The sequence below is a fragment of the Sander lucioperca genome, chromosome 24, assembly GCF_008315115.2.
Source record: "Sander lucioperca isolate FBNREF2018 chromosome 24, SLUC_FBN_1.2, whole genome shotgun sequence".
Lineage (NCBI taxonomy): Eukaryota > Metazoa > Chordata > Actinopteri > Perciformes > Percidae > Sander > Sander lucioperca.
The window spans coordinates 8,265,780-8,279,673 of NC_050196.1; the positions used below are offsets into that span (position 1 = coordinate 8,265,780).

Here is a 13,894-nt window from a genome sequence, read left to right on the forward strand (position 1 = left end):
GCTCAGTTTGTTACTGTAGGTCTACCCATGTCAAGCTTTTTTTCCAAAAAAGCCCAGCTTTTCTTGGCTTTCGTTAGGCCTGCACGATTAATCGTTATAAAATCGCGATCTCGATTCACCCTGTTCACGATTTCATTTTTAAATAATTATAATTTAGTGGGTTTTTTTTTGATTTAAAAAAGAATTTAATTATTTATTTATTTTTATTTATTTTATGACTTCGATTCTCATTTAATTTTACGAGCCGACTGCATCACAAACGCTACTACTTTCTTCTGTGAGTTTTAAACATAATATAAAAAAGGTTTTAAAGCGCTCCCAAGCGCTGCAATGCTCTCCCTTCTCTTCATTGAAGCCTCTGTGTTTACAGGCTTGTGGTGATGCGCAGTGTGCTATAGGTGCCAAAAAAAAATCTATGTTTGGTACTGCCAATTTGTTTTATTTTGTCATGGTTCATGTGTGCAATAAACATTACACTTTGTGAGAAAACAAATTGTGGCAGAGAATCGTGATATCAATTTTAAGCTAAAAAATTGTGATTCATATTTTTCCCCGAATCGTGCAGGCCTAGCTTTCGTTATGAAACACTGATTGGTAAAGAAAGGTTGAGACACAAAACACTTCAGAAAAAGTAGGTGAGAGTTTTTTTTAAAGCAACTGCTGTGAATCCACGACTCTGTCTTTGGATAACGCTGTCTTTAATCAGTGTGCGAAACCTACTTCTCTCCTCTGCTGATATGTTGTTGCTATTGATTTTGTTGCACTCTGAATGCAGAACTGAGCTTCACTCTTCACTGTAGAACTATTGATCTGATACCGAAACAGTTAATAAGAACTATGTATCCCGTCCTCATTCTGTCGTCTAATTCTCTTCCTGTCTCCAGGTAATTTATGCTCTCAACACCAAGAACGACGAGCATGAGGAAGAAATTGAGTCTCTGAAAGAAGCCCACGAGGACGAGGTACGGACACAACAGAGCACCAAATACCTGTATTTATTATATAGAGCACAGAAATGTGGATACGGTCGCTACCCATCACTAACACAAACACTCTCACTATTCCAGAAATGAGTAAAGTTGTCATGAGATAGAGAGTATGTGTTTAAATGTTATTTTATTTTTTTCTTCAGAGAAATGTGGTGAAGTGACATTCTCCTGAGTGAGGAGCCTGCTCAGTATTTTAGTGACTGGCAGTGTGCTGCAGTGGGTGTAGAGGGGCAGGAGGCAATCCTGTCGCGCTGCAATTTTGGTGTCAAGTCTGACCGTACTGTATTTTAGCTGTCTGCAGGGAGCAGGTCAATGCTGCACTCAGTTCTGCCTTTCTGCTGCTTTCTGTATAACAAATTGCTTGTTGAATTTAAAACAAATGTAAGGAAACCCTTTTTCTAACATTCTTTTATTGAACACTTTGAACATTGAATTGACTATAAGGCACCACTAAAAAAAAAAAGAAAAAAAAAGAAAATGTCAATAACATTTTAAAGTGCAGTTTTTATATTTTCTTTCAACTAACTCAAAAAATCTCTGAGTGTCTTTTGCGATATGTCACAGCCTTTCACGATGTGTTTATTGCGCCAGTTGATATTTCCATGACGATAAACAAAACGATATATTGTGCAGCCCTACTGTAAAGGCAACAGGATTGGATTCACATCATGTCCATACTCCCCATGCCATATTTAGAAGCATCTGCTCCTATTATGCTTCACTAATCCTGCATTCACCCTTTTCCTTTAATTTGTCACGAGTATGTATGTGCTCCATCTGCAGTCTAGAATTTGAGTGATGCATCAAGGTGTGATTATTACCCATGTCATTTTGCTGTTTTTTACCTTGAATAAACTGCAACCACGCTTCAACTGCTGCAAAAAAGTTCTGTTTTTAATTCAACATACAGCTGATATTCTGGACTGCTTTCATAGAAATAGGATAAGTCTGGCTCTAGATCAAAAACCATGATATGTTTATTTAAGAACAAGATCAAAGCCAATATGAAACTGGTTTAAATGTTAATTTCATTCAGATTGCTTTCAGAGAGAAGCTTTAGTGTACCATAGTCCAAGCTGTTAATTTAATTTGTGTTGCTTTCAAGTGTTACATTTTCAAAGTGGAACTTTTCTCTCCTGCCAGGAAACATTTGGAGACAGCAGTTGTTGCGCTTTTTATCTATTTCTACATTTTTCCACCCACTCTGTATTTGGGTTTTGGAAATCCTCTACATGTTGCAATGGAACAAAATAGTTCAATGTCATATTGTGAGTTTTTTTTTTATATATCGTCAAACTGGCTGTATACATTCAGTCATTTATGAGACCAAACTGTGACTTGAATTCTTGTGTTAAATTATTTCTGCACCTTTCAAAATGTTTGCTGTTTGCTGCTCAGGTCCAGCACATTGTGACCGAAACCAGAGACAAGATCATGCAGTACAAGAGTAAGATGGTGGACGATGCGGACCTGAGGCGGCGGCTGGCCAGTCTGGAAGAATCTGTCGATCTCCACGAGCACATGAAGAGACAGGTCACTCACTGCTGCTGGGCACCACGGGAGCTTCATTTAGTTTGGTTGTGTTTAGTGACGCCTTGTTTGTTTCTGTTTGCTCAAAGTGGACATTTTGTAGAGCTTCACATATCCATAAATTATAGAGACAATTTATTTCCAAAGGCATTATTTTCATGTCATGTTGTGTCATAGTTCTGCAGCCGCATTTAAATAATGGAATTAATTAAATCGGAATTTAGCTGAATGACATCTAATAATCTTGTGATATAATATAGCAGTGATTGCATGTGATTGCAGTCCATTTGCGTAATGTAATGTATTGCAGTTGCTAATGTAAAATAATGTAACAAGGCTGTTGTAATGTTTTGTTACTGTCAGGCTTTGGCAGAGTTTGAGATGTACAGACAGAGAATGGAGGATTCACAGCTCTGCACTGAAGCCCAACACACACAGAGAGTGGTTTCTATGAGCAGAGAGGTAAGGCTTTGCACACACTCACACACACACACACGCACACACACACACACACGCACACACACACACACACACACACACACACACACACACACACACACACACACACACACACACACACTCGCACACACGCACAAACGCACAGACAACATATAATCACACAGTCCATTAAAAGCCTATGTTCTGCTGTTTTTGCACTGGGAGGAACAAGATGCATTGTGATTCACTGACCCTGTTTAATGCAGGTAAACATACATATGATCTACTATCCTTATTAGTACTAGTATGCAACACTGACAAGGTAACTCAAAGTACAAATGGCATGCTGCTTTATGTCTATTCTTAACTGGTATATGCCACTGCTGTGGTAACGGTATGCCTAACACACAACACGTCACTGCTGTTCCACTAATATACTCTATACCACTTTTTAGATTAACAACAACAACAACATTTGATATTTTATCTACGAATGGTCAAAAGCTTGACATGGTGGGTGTTACGATATCCAATCTTCTCTGTTAAGCATCAGCATCTTTTAGATGTATTAGCTATCCAATAATCCAATAAGCCATCTATCCATTTTCATCCGCTTATCCAGGGCAGGGTTGCGGGGACAGCAGGCTAATGTTTCCCAGCTCTTTGTGGGGAACGCGAGGCGTTGCCAGGCCAGATGAGATATATTTAATCCAATAAGCATTAAGCAGAAATTATATAAAGTTACAATAAAACCATATAGAATGTATAAAGATGTAGGATAACTAAATATCAATCCAATATGATTAGATATGTCATGTCATGTATCATATCATACCGTCCTACGCGTGACACAATATCATCTACGCCTGCTTTTGAAGAGTCTGACAGCAGTGGGCATAAATCAACTCCTGAAGTGCATTTAGACGTGCCGAGCTGGTGACTGAATGAGCTCAGTTCATCTTCAGTTCATCTATGTTGGGATTGGTGTATGTTAGCGTTGCTGTTGTCCCTTGTCTTCCTCTCTGCCACTGCCTTCACACTGTCCACTTCCAGCTTGACCAAAGAGATGCCCTCTTGACCAACCTGAACGAGTCTGCTGTCATCACATCCCATCCCATATTACATTTTTGTATATTTTTCCACCTCATGTCTGTCAGATGTTTTTGATGTTACAGCAAGTTTCTTTGTTACTGTCGTTTTCAACACGTTAGAGAAGCTGCAAGCATTTGTTTTGGCACTGAGAGAAATAACAAATAAGTATACTGACAGCATAAGGTAATAGAATTAAATATTTTTGCACTTTTCCAATTACAACAGAGGGATTTTCAAGTGATGCTGTGAGCATTTAGCTTGGCACAGGCTGAGACTGAGTTGGCAATTACCACATGAACGATGCAAACAGAATAGAATATGTTTCGTGGTTTCAATAGGTGGAGGAGATGCGTCGGGATTTTGAGGAGAAGCTGCGGGCATTCAGCCAGGCTCAGGCCCAGTTTGAGGCGGATAAACGGCGAGCGCTGGAGGAGCTGAGGGCCACCCACCGCCAGGAGGTGGAGGAACTCCTCAACAACCAGCAGAACCAGAGCGCCACCTCCACCGAAGACCAGGAGAAACTGGCTGAGCTCCATAGACAAGAGGTGGGCTAAGAGTGAGAGAAGAAGGAAGCTAGATAGTGTTTTAAAAGCCCAACATTTCTGGATGGAAGCATGTTATCTTGGGCTTTTGTGGAGAGTTTATACAGCAAGTTACTTGAAGGGGTAATTGCTGTTTTGGAGGCTTATTAGTAAGTGTTTTTGGCATTGAAAATTGAAAACAATAGGGTTGTTTTGTTAGTGCAGTTGGCTTATGAGTATAATATAAACCTGCAGTGGTTATAATTCGGAAATGGACCTTTGTTGCATGTCATCCCCTTGTTTTATTCCCATTTTTCCTTTCCTCTCAACTGTTCCAATATAACAGATTTACCAAAGAATAATCTTCTAAAAAAACAGATAAGATGGTTAATGTACACAATATATTTACAGTTTTTACGGCGTTTTCATTCCAAAGATTTATGAATGTATCGTGGCAAAACACAAAGACTTGCTCTCCATTTCTCTGTCTCTCGGTGTAGGTGGAGGCATTGATGGAGAGGGTGGAGGAGATATCGAAGGACAAGGTCCGTCTGGTGGAGGAGTTCGAGGCCAAGCTGGGCAAGGCTCAGGAGTATTATGAGAGGGAGCTGGAGGCCATGAGGAGAACACACCAGCTCACCACTGAGAACCTGCTGGCCTGGAAAAGGACCGAGGTAAAACAAGAACACAGACACATCAATACAAAACAAGAGCGTATTGATGAAAAATGATACAGTACACAAACAAATAAAAGTTGGCATTACAACAGATGCAAGTAAAGTTAGATGGCCGTCAAGCTGCATTCATTTATTTGTAATGGTCAATGGGGGAAGCAGAACAACCTGTGACACGCATCCAATTGTCACTCAAAGCGGAACACCCTTAATTATGCATAACTTTAAGCCTGAATATAATTGAAATGGGTAAGTTATTGAAGAATTCACCACCCCCCACCCCCACAGTGTTCATGAATGGTGAACTACATGTTTAATTCTGCTGTAATGTTGGGCATTTTAACATGGGGGTCTATGAGGATTGACTCCCTTTTGGCCGAGCTAGCCTTAGAGTGGCCCCTCGATGAACTGCAGTTTTTGGCACTTGCTGCTTGGTAGCATCCAGTGGATTTATCAGAGCTTTTTCACAGCCGACTGCCTGGATGTCTTCATCTCCCAGAGTGAATGATGTAAGTCTCTGCTCATGTGAAGGTTGAGCTTCGTAAGGAGTTCCAGGCTCAGGAAGCAGCGCTGCAGCGCTCTCTGTCCAAGCTGAGGAGTGAGCTTCAGAAAGCTCAGGAGGAAGCCAGAGAGAACCGAGACAAGACCAACAGACTGCAGACATCGCTGGCCAACGCAGAGGGAACTATCAAGGTGTGTGTGTGTGTGTGTGTGTGTGTGTGTGTGTGTGTGTGTGTGTGTGTGTGTGTGTGTGTGTGTGTGTGTGTGTGTGTGTGTGTGTGTGTTGATGGACATGATGCACTTCTTTTTTAGGCAAACCAAACACTGATTTGTTAATAACCACATTTGAATAGTGCTAAGCCATGCTGACTACTGCTGCTCATACATACAAACCAATACATACCAATTTCTTCTTGTATTTACAGTATTCCTAACAAAGCACAAATAGTATGAGAGTCTTCTTTTAGTTAAATGTGGGTAGGAAAGTGGGCTAAATTGGATGAAAAACAGTTGCAGAAAACACACACAAAGATGAAAGCCTCAGGGTGAAAAAGATTTTCAAGAATCCCAGTTTTTTTGGTAGGAAATTTAATGTGGTGTGCACTGATGGTCCTGCAGGCAAATCTGCAGAGTCTGAATAGCTGGATAGGTTTATGTGACTCTAGGCTGCAGAGGGAGAGATATGACTGGGTTTTAAAATATGTTGTTGCATTGCATTGCTGCCGTGTAGTGGTGAGTATGCCTGTGTGTTTCTGTGTGTGCTGCAGAACCTGCACAAACAGCTGGAAGAGGCCATCCAGGACGGAGAGATCTGGGTGATGCAGCTGAAGGACACGGAGTATGAACTAGACGGCAGCAGGGAACGAGTTCAACAGCAGGCAACTGAAATCCTCCATAAAGCCAGTAAGATGTTCCTCTACCTATTGTCATTCACTAATAAAATATACAGATGTTTTACACATCTGTTAAAGGGAAATATTTTTCAGCCTGGGGCTTATTCTCATGTTTTTTTTTTCTTCCATTATTACTATTGATGTCATGATAGCATTTTAGTCACCACCTTATTGTAGAGATTCTGATAACATAAAATCAGAAAGTAGTCACCTGGACATTCCTGTACTGTAGCTGTTGCGGTGAACTGCATGAGGTTGTCGCTCACTTTCGATTTAGCTTGTGTGCATTCTAGAGAAGGTGTACTTAGGTGTACTAGCAAATGTTTTCAAGTTACCAAATTGCAAAAATGAGATGAAAAAGGCACACAGGGTACAGCTGCCTTGCTAAGAAAAACAGCTGTGGCTTATTGTAAATGGACCCAAACACGAGGATAAAGGGACTCTGTGTATGTAGAGACAAATTTGAAAGCGATAACTACCTACTGTCCACCTGGGGCCACTTAAAGCTGTGTAGACTCACCATTAAAATGACTAAAAGTCAGATTTATAGGGCCATGCATTGTTCTGTTATATTAATCTCAGTCGTTGTGAAACTGAGAAACCGTGCAAAAACTCTAGTAGTTATTCATAAATGCACTTAATTACCTAATTGTATATCAATACTACTGTCTGCTCTACCAGTCTTTTAGATGAAGCGCAATTTCATAGACCGTAAGTGCAAAAAAACTACTTATGCTAATTTATTATTAGATTTCCTCTCTCTACCTTTTCATAGCACTAGCATCCTTGTGTATGCTGGTCTGACGTATGTGTAAAGTGCATCTGTTTTTGTTTTGTTTTTTTAATTCATTTACATGTGGGAAATGGTGAATATGCATCCTTTATACATTTGGCCCCAGGTTGGATTCTAAACATTCGCTGCAACTGCAAGAATTTGACCAATAGTCATAATTAGGGGTGGGACCAAATATCGATACGGCAATATATCGCTGTCCTTCTTCGTGCGATACCAGAATCGATACACTGGCGCCAAATATTGATGTTTTAATTAATAAAATAAGGCACTCTAAATAGATTTTACCTGCTCCCAGCATCGCTACTTGATGGATTCTCGAGGCACTCAACACATGAATGAGGGAAACTTGAACATAAGATAACTAGCCAAAGAGGAAGAGGTTTTCAACGGGATGACCGACAGCAGAGGAAAATAACAGATGTCCTAGCCACGTTTAAGTCCACTGCAAGTTGTACTCTCGGGTAGGATGGTCTGCTCTGGCGACCCGTAGGATCTGTCGCTTGTATAACTTTCTTTATAAGGTGATGCTTGGTGTGCTACCTCCCTACATTTGTTATCACGTGGAAAAGTGCTGGTCGGCACTTCTTACGTTCTCAGGACATCATTTTGCTTTCTGTCCCTAATGCGTGCACAGAACAGGGAAATAAGGCTTTTGTTTCAATTCAAGAAATGGAGGGAGACTCTTTAAGATGTCAGTGTTTTCAATATTTTTTCCTGGTTACAAAAATGGCTATTTTAAATTGATGTAATGTGAATTGCTTTGTTTTATTTTAGTTCTATTAACTTTGTCCTCTTGTGTTTCTTGTGTGTAACTATGTGTTTTTTATATGCTGCTGCCTGTCTTGGCCAGGTCTCAATCTCAATGGGTTTCTCCTGGTTAAATAAAGGTTATAATAATAATAATAATAATAATAATAATAATAAAAAGTCTGGAGCAATAGTTGCTCTAATTTATAGACTGAAAAAACACAGTGCTGATTTCTAACAGTTTGGACTTGCAGTGAATAAAGAGAGAAAACTTAACCTTTTCACAGCATTTTGTATTCATAGTCAGACCGATATCGTGATGTATCATTATAGGATTGTCTAGAAATATATTGATTATAGCAGAATTCCTGTACTGTGATATTATCGGTATCGTGAGCCATGTATCGCGTATTGCATCATGCAGTACCCTGTGATTCCCACCCCTAGTCAGAATGAACAAAAACATATAGTGTTAACTTGTGCTGTTGGACAGTCTTTAGAGCAGGCTCTGTAAACACATTGCCATTCACATCCTGAAGATCTTAAGACTCTGTGGCATCACAAGGGGCCAGGTAGTAGAGGGATGCTACATTCCCAGACAGGATTGGCAGCCACATCACAAAATGGCTGCCGGGGCATCCACTACAGTTCCCAGAATGCCTCACCACTCACCTAGGTGTAGGTGTTTAAGCAATCTAATTGAAGCAGGATTGAGGTTCACAGAAAGCATAACAAAGGGTGCAGGGAAGTACTGGACACTTGATGTTGATCACTGTTGAGGAATTCTGTTTAGTTTTAAAGAATCTTTTGCTTTTCCAGGAAGAATAAAGCCTCTTTTCAACCTTCTAATTTTGCCTGTTTGTTTAGCTTTATTGCACCCTAGCCTTCCCTAGTTACCTCTCATGACATTACAACTCCTTCTGTCTCACTGCTACAAATTATCAGAATAAGAAAAAAAAAATCCTAATGGAAACTGGTTTGTTTGGGAAGAGGTTTGAAAGCTCTGGATTAAACCTTTTTATAATTCATTCAAAAAAGGAACATTTGTCATGTAAACGCTCTTGTGACTACTTTCTCCTTTTGGAACATCTGCTCTCTTTCTGTCCACTCAATTTCAGTCAAAAATGTACCACACTACTTTACCGTCCCATTTACCAGTTCTCTACAAGTTTCATGAGCAGCGTGTCTTTTCTTACAGGAACTCGAATAGCGGATACTTTTTGTTCAACAACTCCAGTTGCAGTAAATGTTGATGAAACGAATAAAAAAAAAAAGAAGCAAAGGCTCAAATTTGAAAGGTTGCCTGTGGTAGAGATTTGATTCAGTGTGTTGAACAGATCCAAACTAGTTCTGATTGCCTACTGTGGTGCCTCTTTGACACACTTGGGATTTTGGTTTGACTGTTCCCAGGTCAGATTGGCTCCCTGCAGGCCACCCAGATGTCCCATGAGGCGACCATCAGGAACCTGGATCTGGAGCAGAGCCGGCTGAAGGAGAAGATCAGCCGGCTGGAGGAGGAGAGGGAGGCTCTGCTCAACCAGAGCCAGGCCTCTAATGACCAGCACAAACAACAAGTGCTCAAACTAGAACAGGTGCTTTTAACCCTTCCTTAATCCCAGTGCAGATTGGGGGGGAAAACGGACCATTTATCGTATAAAGACAAAACTTCTTTGTAGGGTTGCACGATATGAGGAAAATATCTAATTACTATTTTGACAGCTATTGCGATATGATTCCCGATATTGAGAGGAATGATCATTTTTGTATCAACAAAAAAAAACATTTTGTCTGTAGGATACGTTTTGTAGGCCAGGACGTCTCTGCAGCACCACAATACTTAATTCAGAATGGTTTGACACATTGTTTGCCTTTAAAGTGCTCATATTATGCTCATTTTCAGGTTCATCATTGTATTTAGAGGTTATATCAGAATAGGTTTACATGGTTTAATTTTCAAAAAACACCAAATTTTTGTTGTACTGCACATTGCTGCAGCTCCTCTTTTCACCCTGTGTGTTGAGCTCTCTGTTTTAGCTACAGAGTGAGACATCTCACTTCTGTTCCATCTTTGTTGGGAGTTGCACATGCACAGTAGCTAGGTAAGGACTGCTAGCCAGTCAGAAGCAGAGTATGAGGACGTGCCACGCTAGCAGTTAAGCGAGCATTATAACTATAACTGTGTGTTACAAAGTGATGCATGTACGTCCCGGAAGTAAAGGCTGGACTACAATAGAGCTGTTTGGAGCAGTTTGTGAACAGTGGTTTCTGTTGGAGATGGTAAGTCCCTTTGGGGTGGACTTTGGGCTTTTTCACTTTGGAAGCCTATTACATTGCATTACATTACATATACAATACACACAAAAAAATATATATATAACACAATAAAGGAAATGGAACAAGCCAAAAAGCATAATATAAGCACTTTAACCCCCTCCGTGACTTGCGATATTGCACTAATCCATATTGCGATTTAATTGTGCAGCCCTACTTCTTTGTCCTCGATTGTTTCTCCTCAGTCTCTGCGTGAGGAGCACCAGGGTTATGAGAAGGAGCTCTGCAGGCTGAGAGCACACTACGAGGAGGAGATGCATCGCTTCCGGGAGGCGCAGGTCAGAGCGCTGGAAGAGATGGAGGAGAAACACCAGGCCATGAGGGAGGAGGCCCAGCAGGAGAAAGAGGAGGAGAAGAAAGTCCTCATGACGGTAAGTACCATGTTAGCATTTATAATTTCACTTTTTTTGTGCTAGTGTTCTTTTTTTAATTTTGAAAAAGAACGAAAACATCTCACTTGAGTTGTTTTGTAATGATACAGGAGTGAGTAAAAATGTACAACAGGACATTTTTGATACATGGAAAATCATCAAACCATGTAATCATCACTACTACACAATATGGCAAGAATAATGGTAAAATGTTTTTCCCCTGTGGTTTGAGATGGTGTATACATTAGGGGTATAACCTAGGCGATTCGGCATCGATGCAGTGACAGACCATAATCGATTATTGCCTACTGATGTTACTTGTTGATTTTCAAGTCACTGATTTTTTTATTTATTTTTGTCTGTCTGTTGTGTTCAGACTCCACTACACTCAGGAAGTGTCTTTTTTTAAGAGCAGATACAATAAAAAGGGAAGTTCATTCTTGAATTTGTTGATGAAAACCACGTGTAGCAGTATATAATTATGTTGAGGAAGTGATGTAATATTCGGCATATTGAATCGTTAAGAGGATAATCTGAATTGAATCGTGAGACCAGTGAAGATTCACACCCCTAGTATACATATCTACATATTGGTTCAAATAAATGCTATAGGAGTGACAAGTAATTCATTCTTAAAGAACGAAACCCTAACAGCTGTGTTTCTCTTTACCATATGGCTGAGTCTTCTGTTTACACACTGCTGTCAAACAACGCTGTCAATGTCGCCGCAAACAAAATCACAAGCTCAGCGAGAGTTGTTCTCTTGTGGTTTGACTATTTTAAGATATGTGGACACATATGAACATGGTCCAAGGAAAACGGTTCCTGAGATTGTTTGTCTTACGTTTGTATACCCTTTTTATGAAAGTAGACATCCTCATTAACCTTATACTGTATATAGACCCCCACGGTGGTAAAACATGCAACAGGTCGCAATTGAAATTCCCAATTTTCATATGAAAACAGAAATTACATCCGATTCTTGAGTGTTGCACTCAGGATTTTCTTTCTTTTCAATTTAATTTCAATTTAATTTCCTCCTCATAGTGAAATGGCCTCATTCGTAAACGAAATATGTTTCCCTGAGAAATGAGCAGCTCCCTTAACTGACTGCACACATTTAATTAGGTCAACATTCAGACTCAGACGTGAAAACAACATCACTCTCTCCCTGTGTTTCCCTCTGCGGCTTTAATTCAGTCACGTCATTTTTCTTTCTTCCTCCACTTTTCTTTTTTTCACTCATTCTCTCTCCCCTCTGTCTTGAGTTCAAAGGGGCTGCATGAAGTGAATACAAATGACCTTCTTGCCAACAACAAATCAAATTACACTGTTTAAATGAATTTACAAATGAATTAAGCATTACATTTCCAACAACAAATGGTTGTAAGCAGCGAGGAGGACTGTACTGTTTCTTACTAATGATACCAGTACCCTTAAAGTAATACCAATACCAATAGAGTACTTCATTTGATACCTTTTTTTTTCTTTCTTCTACTTCATTCGATACCTATCATGTGTGGAGGCATCTCGTCACGCTGAACTGCCAACTTCACCACAGACTGTAAGGGTTGTCGCTGCTGCAGTAGTTGGCCAATCACGCATCGCATTTAATCGAAGAGCACTTGCAGTGATTGGCTGCGAGCAAAACCATACAAATATATATATATATATTTTTTTTTTTTTTAAATTCTAGATCTGGGTTAAAAAAGGATCAAATGCAGGCATCGTTTGACTACTTGGTACTGGGTTATTACTAATAATGCTCATCTGTTATTTCTTGGTGAGCCCTCTTGTGATACCATAAATACATAAACAAACACAAATAAGGAGCCGTTAGGTGCTGCATGACCTGCTGTCAGTGACCGGAATTATGATTTCCTCACGTGGGTCCATGTCGGGCTGACGATGCAGGATGACATCACCAGAATGGCACTAAGTGGTTGTCGTTATCTGATTGGTCAGCAATATTAGTTTCTCCTTGAATGTTTAAACGGGAGGAGCGCTTGTTTTCCTCCTGCTTGCAGCCCCGTACAGCACATTACACCCAATCTATTCACGCTGACATGGCTCCACCTGCATTCAGCGTTAACATTAAGAATCCCATTCTTACTGGAGCTTGTTGACATCCAGCGCAAGTGAATGAGCTCAGAGGCATTAAGGCAGCATGATATATCACTACCATAAAGTAACTCCCAACATTGTGTCTCAAAAAGACTATTCCTTCAACAATACAGCTTATGTTCTGCCTCTGAAATGATTACACACATTTTGAGTTTTAAATAATTTTGAACTCAATGTTCCCCCTCTGTCTCTTCCTATATCTCTCCTCTTTTTTCTTTCTTCCCCCCCATCCTCAAGCTCATGCTTCCAATGCTGTTTAGAACTAACTGCTAATTGGTTGATTTTCATTGACATTAAATCCTGCCTTCAAGCCAAGAGAGAGCGCTGTGTGTGTGAGCATGTGTGTGTGTGTTTATAGATTCCCTGAAAGAGAGCGATGGGGAGAGGGGCGAGAGAAATGATGAAAAAGGAAATATTATGTAAGCCAGAGTGGTGCTGCGCCGTGTCGTCTTTAGATTAATGTCAGCTTTTATTTAAAGCGAAATTAGAGCGGGTGTAGGAAGACGGGGAGGGTGAGACAAGGATGTAGACGGAGAAGACAGAACAGAATTTTTAAAAAGTAATCTTCATCGTTTTTACTTTCAACTTTTATGTCTGTCAGCAAGATATTAACGAGTTTCTGAAGCGAGGCAATAAAATGATTAATTCCACAAATTGCTTGTACTGTATTAATTCAGAATTCACCAGTCTACTTAAAGGTCCAGTGTGTAACGTGTTTAGTTGTTCATTATCAAAATCTGTGTTGCCCATTCACAAACTTGTCCTTTTTCATGAATATTTACCACCACCATCAATTCCAAGTATTCCTTTTGGCTTGAAATTTTACATTTGCGTTCACATGAACTGGGGTAGACGCTCCATATTCATGCCCCATCTTGAAATACGTT

The 13,894-nt window shown here is 40.1% G+C and overlaps 1 protein-coding gene across 6 annotated transcripts in view; it reads left to right on the top strand.

The window, feature by feature from the left end:
- Positions 1-13,894, top strand: part of zgc:85722 (uncharacterized protein LOC407982 homolog) — a 54,548-nt gene that overhangs the window by 9,531 nt on the left and 31,123 nt on the right. For 5 of the 6 annotated variants that reach the window (XM_031292124.2, XM_031292129.2, XM_031292128.2 and 2 more), the window contains exons 2-10: positions 885-962; positions 2,388-2,522; positions 2,883-2,981; positions 4,388-4,594; positions 5,071-5,244; positions 5,776-5,937; positions 6,513-6,648; positions 9,592-9,773; positions 10,698-10,883. In XM_031292124.2, the coding sequence (XP_031147984.1) occupies positions 885-962; positions 2,388-2,522; positions 2,883-2,981; positions 4,388-4,594; positions 5,071-5,244; positions 5,776-5,937; positions 6,513-6,648; positions 9,592-9,773; positions 10,698-10,883 (1,359 nt within the window). The remainder of the gene's footprint in view (positions 1-884; positions 963-2,387; positions 2,523-2,882; positions 2,982-4,387; positions 4,595-5,070; positions 5,245-5,775; positions 5,938-6,512; positions 6,649-9,591; positions 9,774-10,697; positions 10,884-13,894) is intronic. The other variant, XM_031292127.2, reaches the window with a different exon arrangement.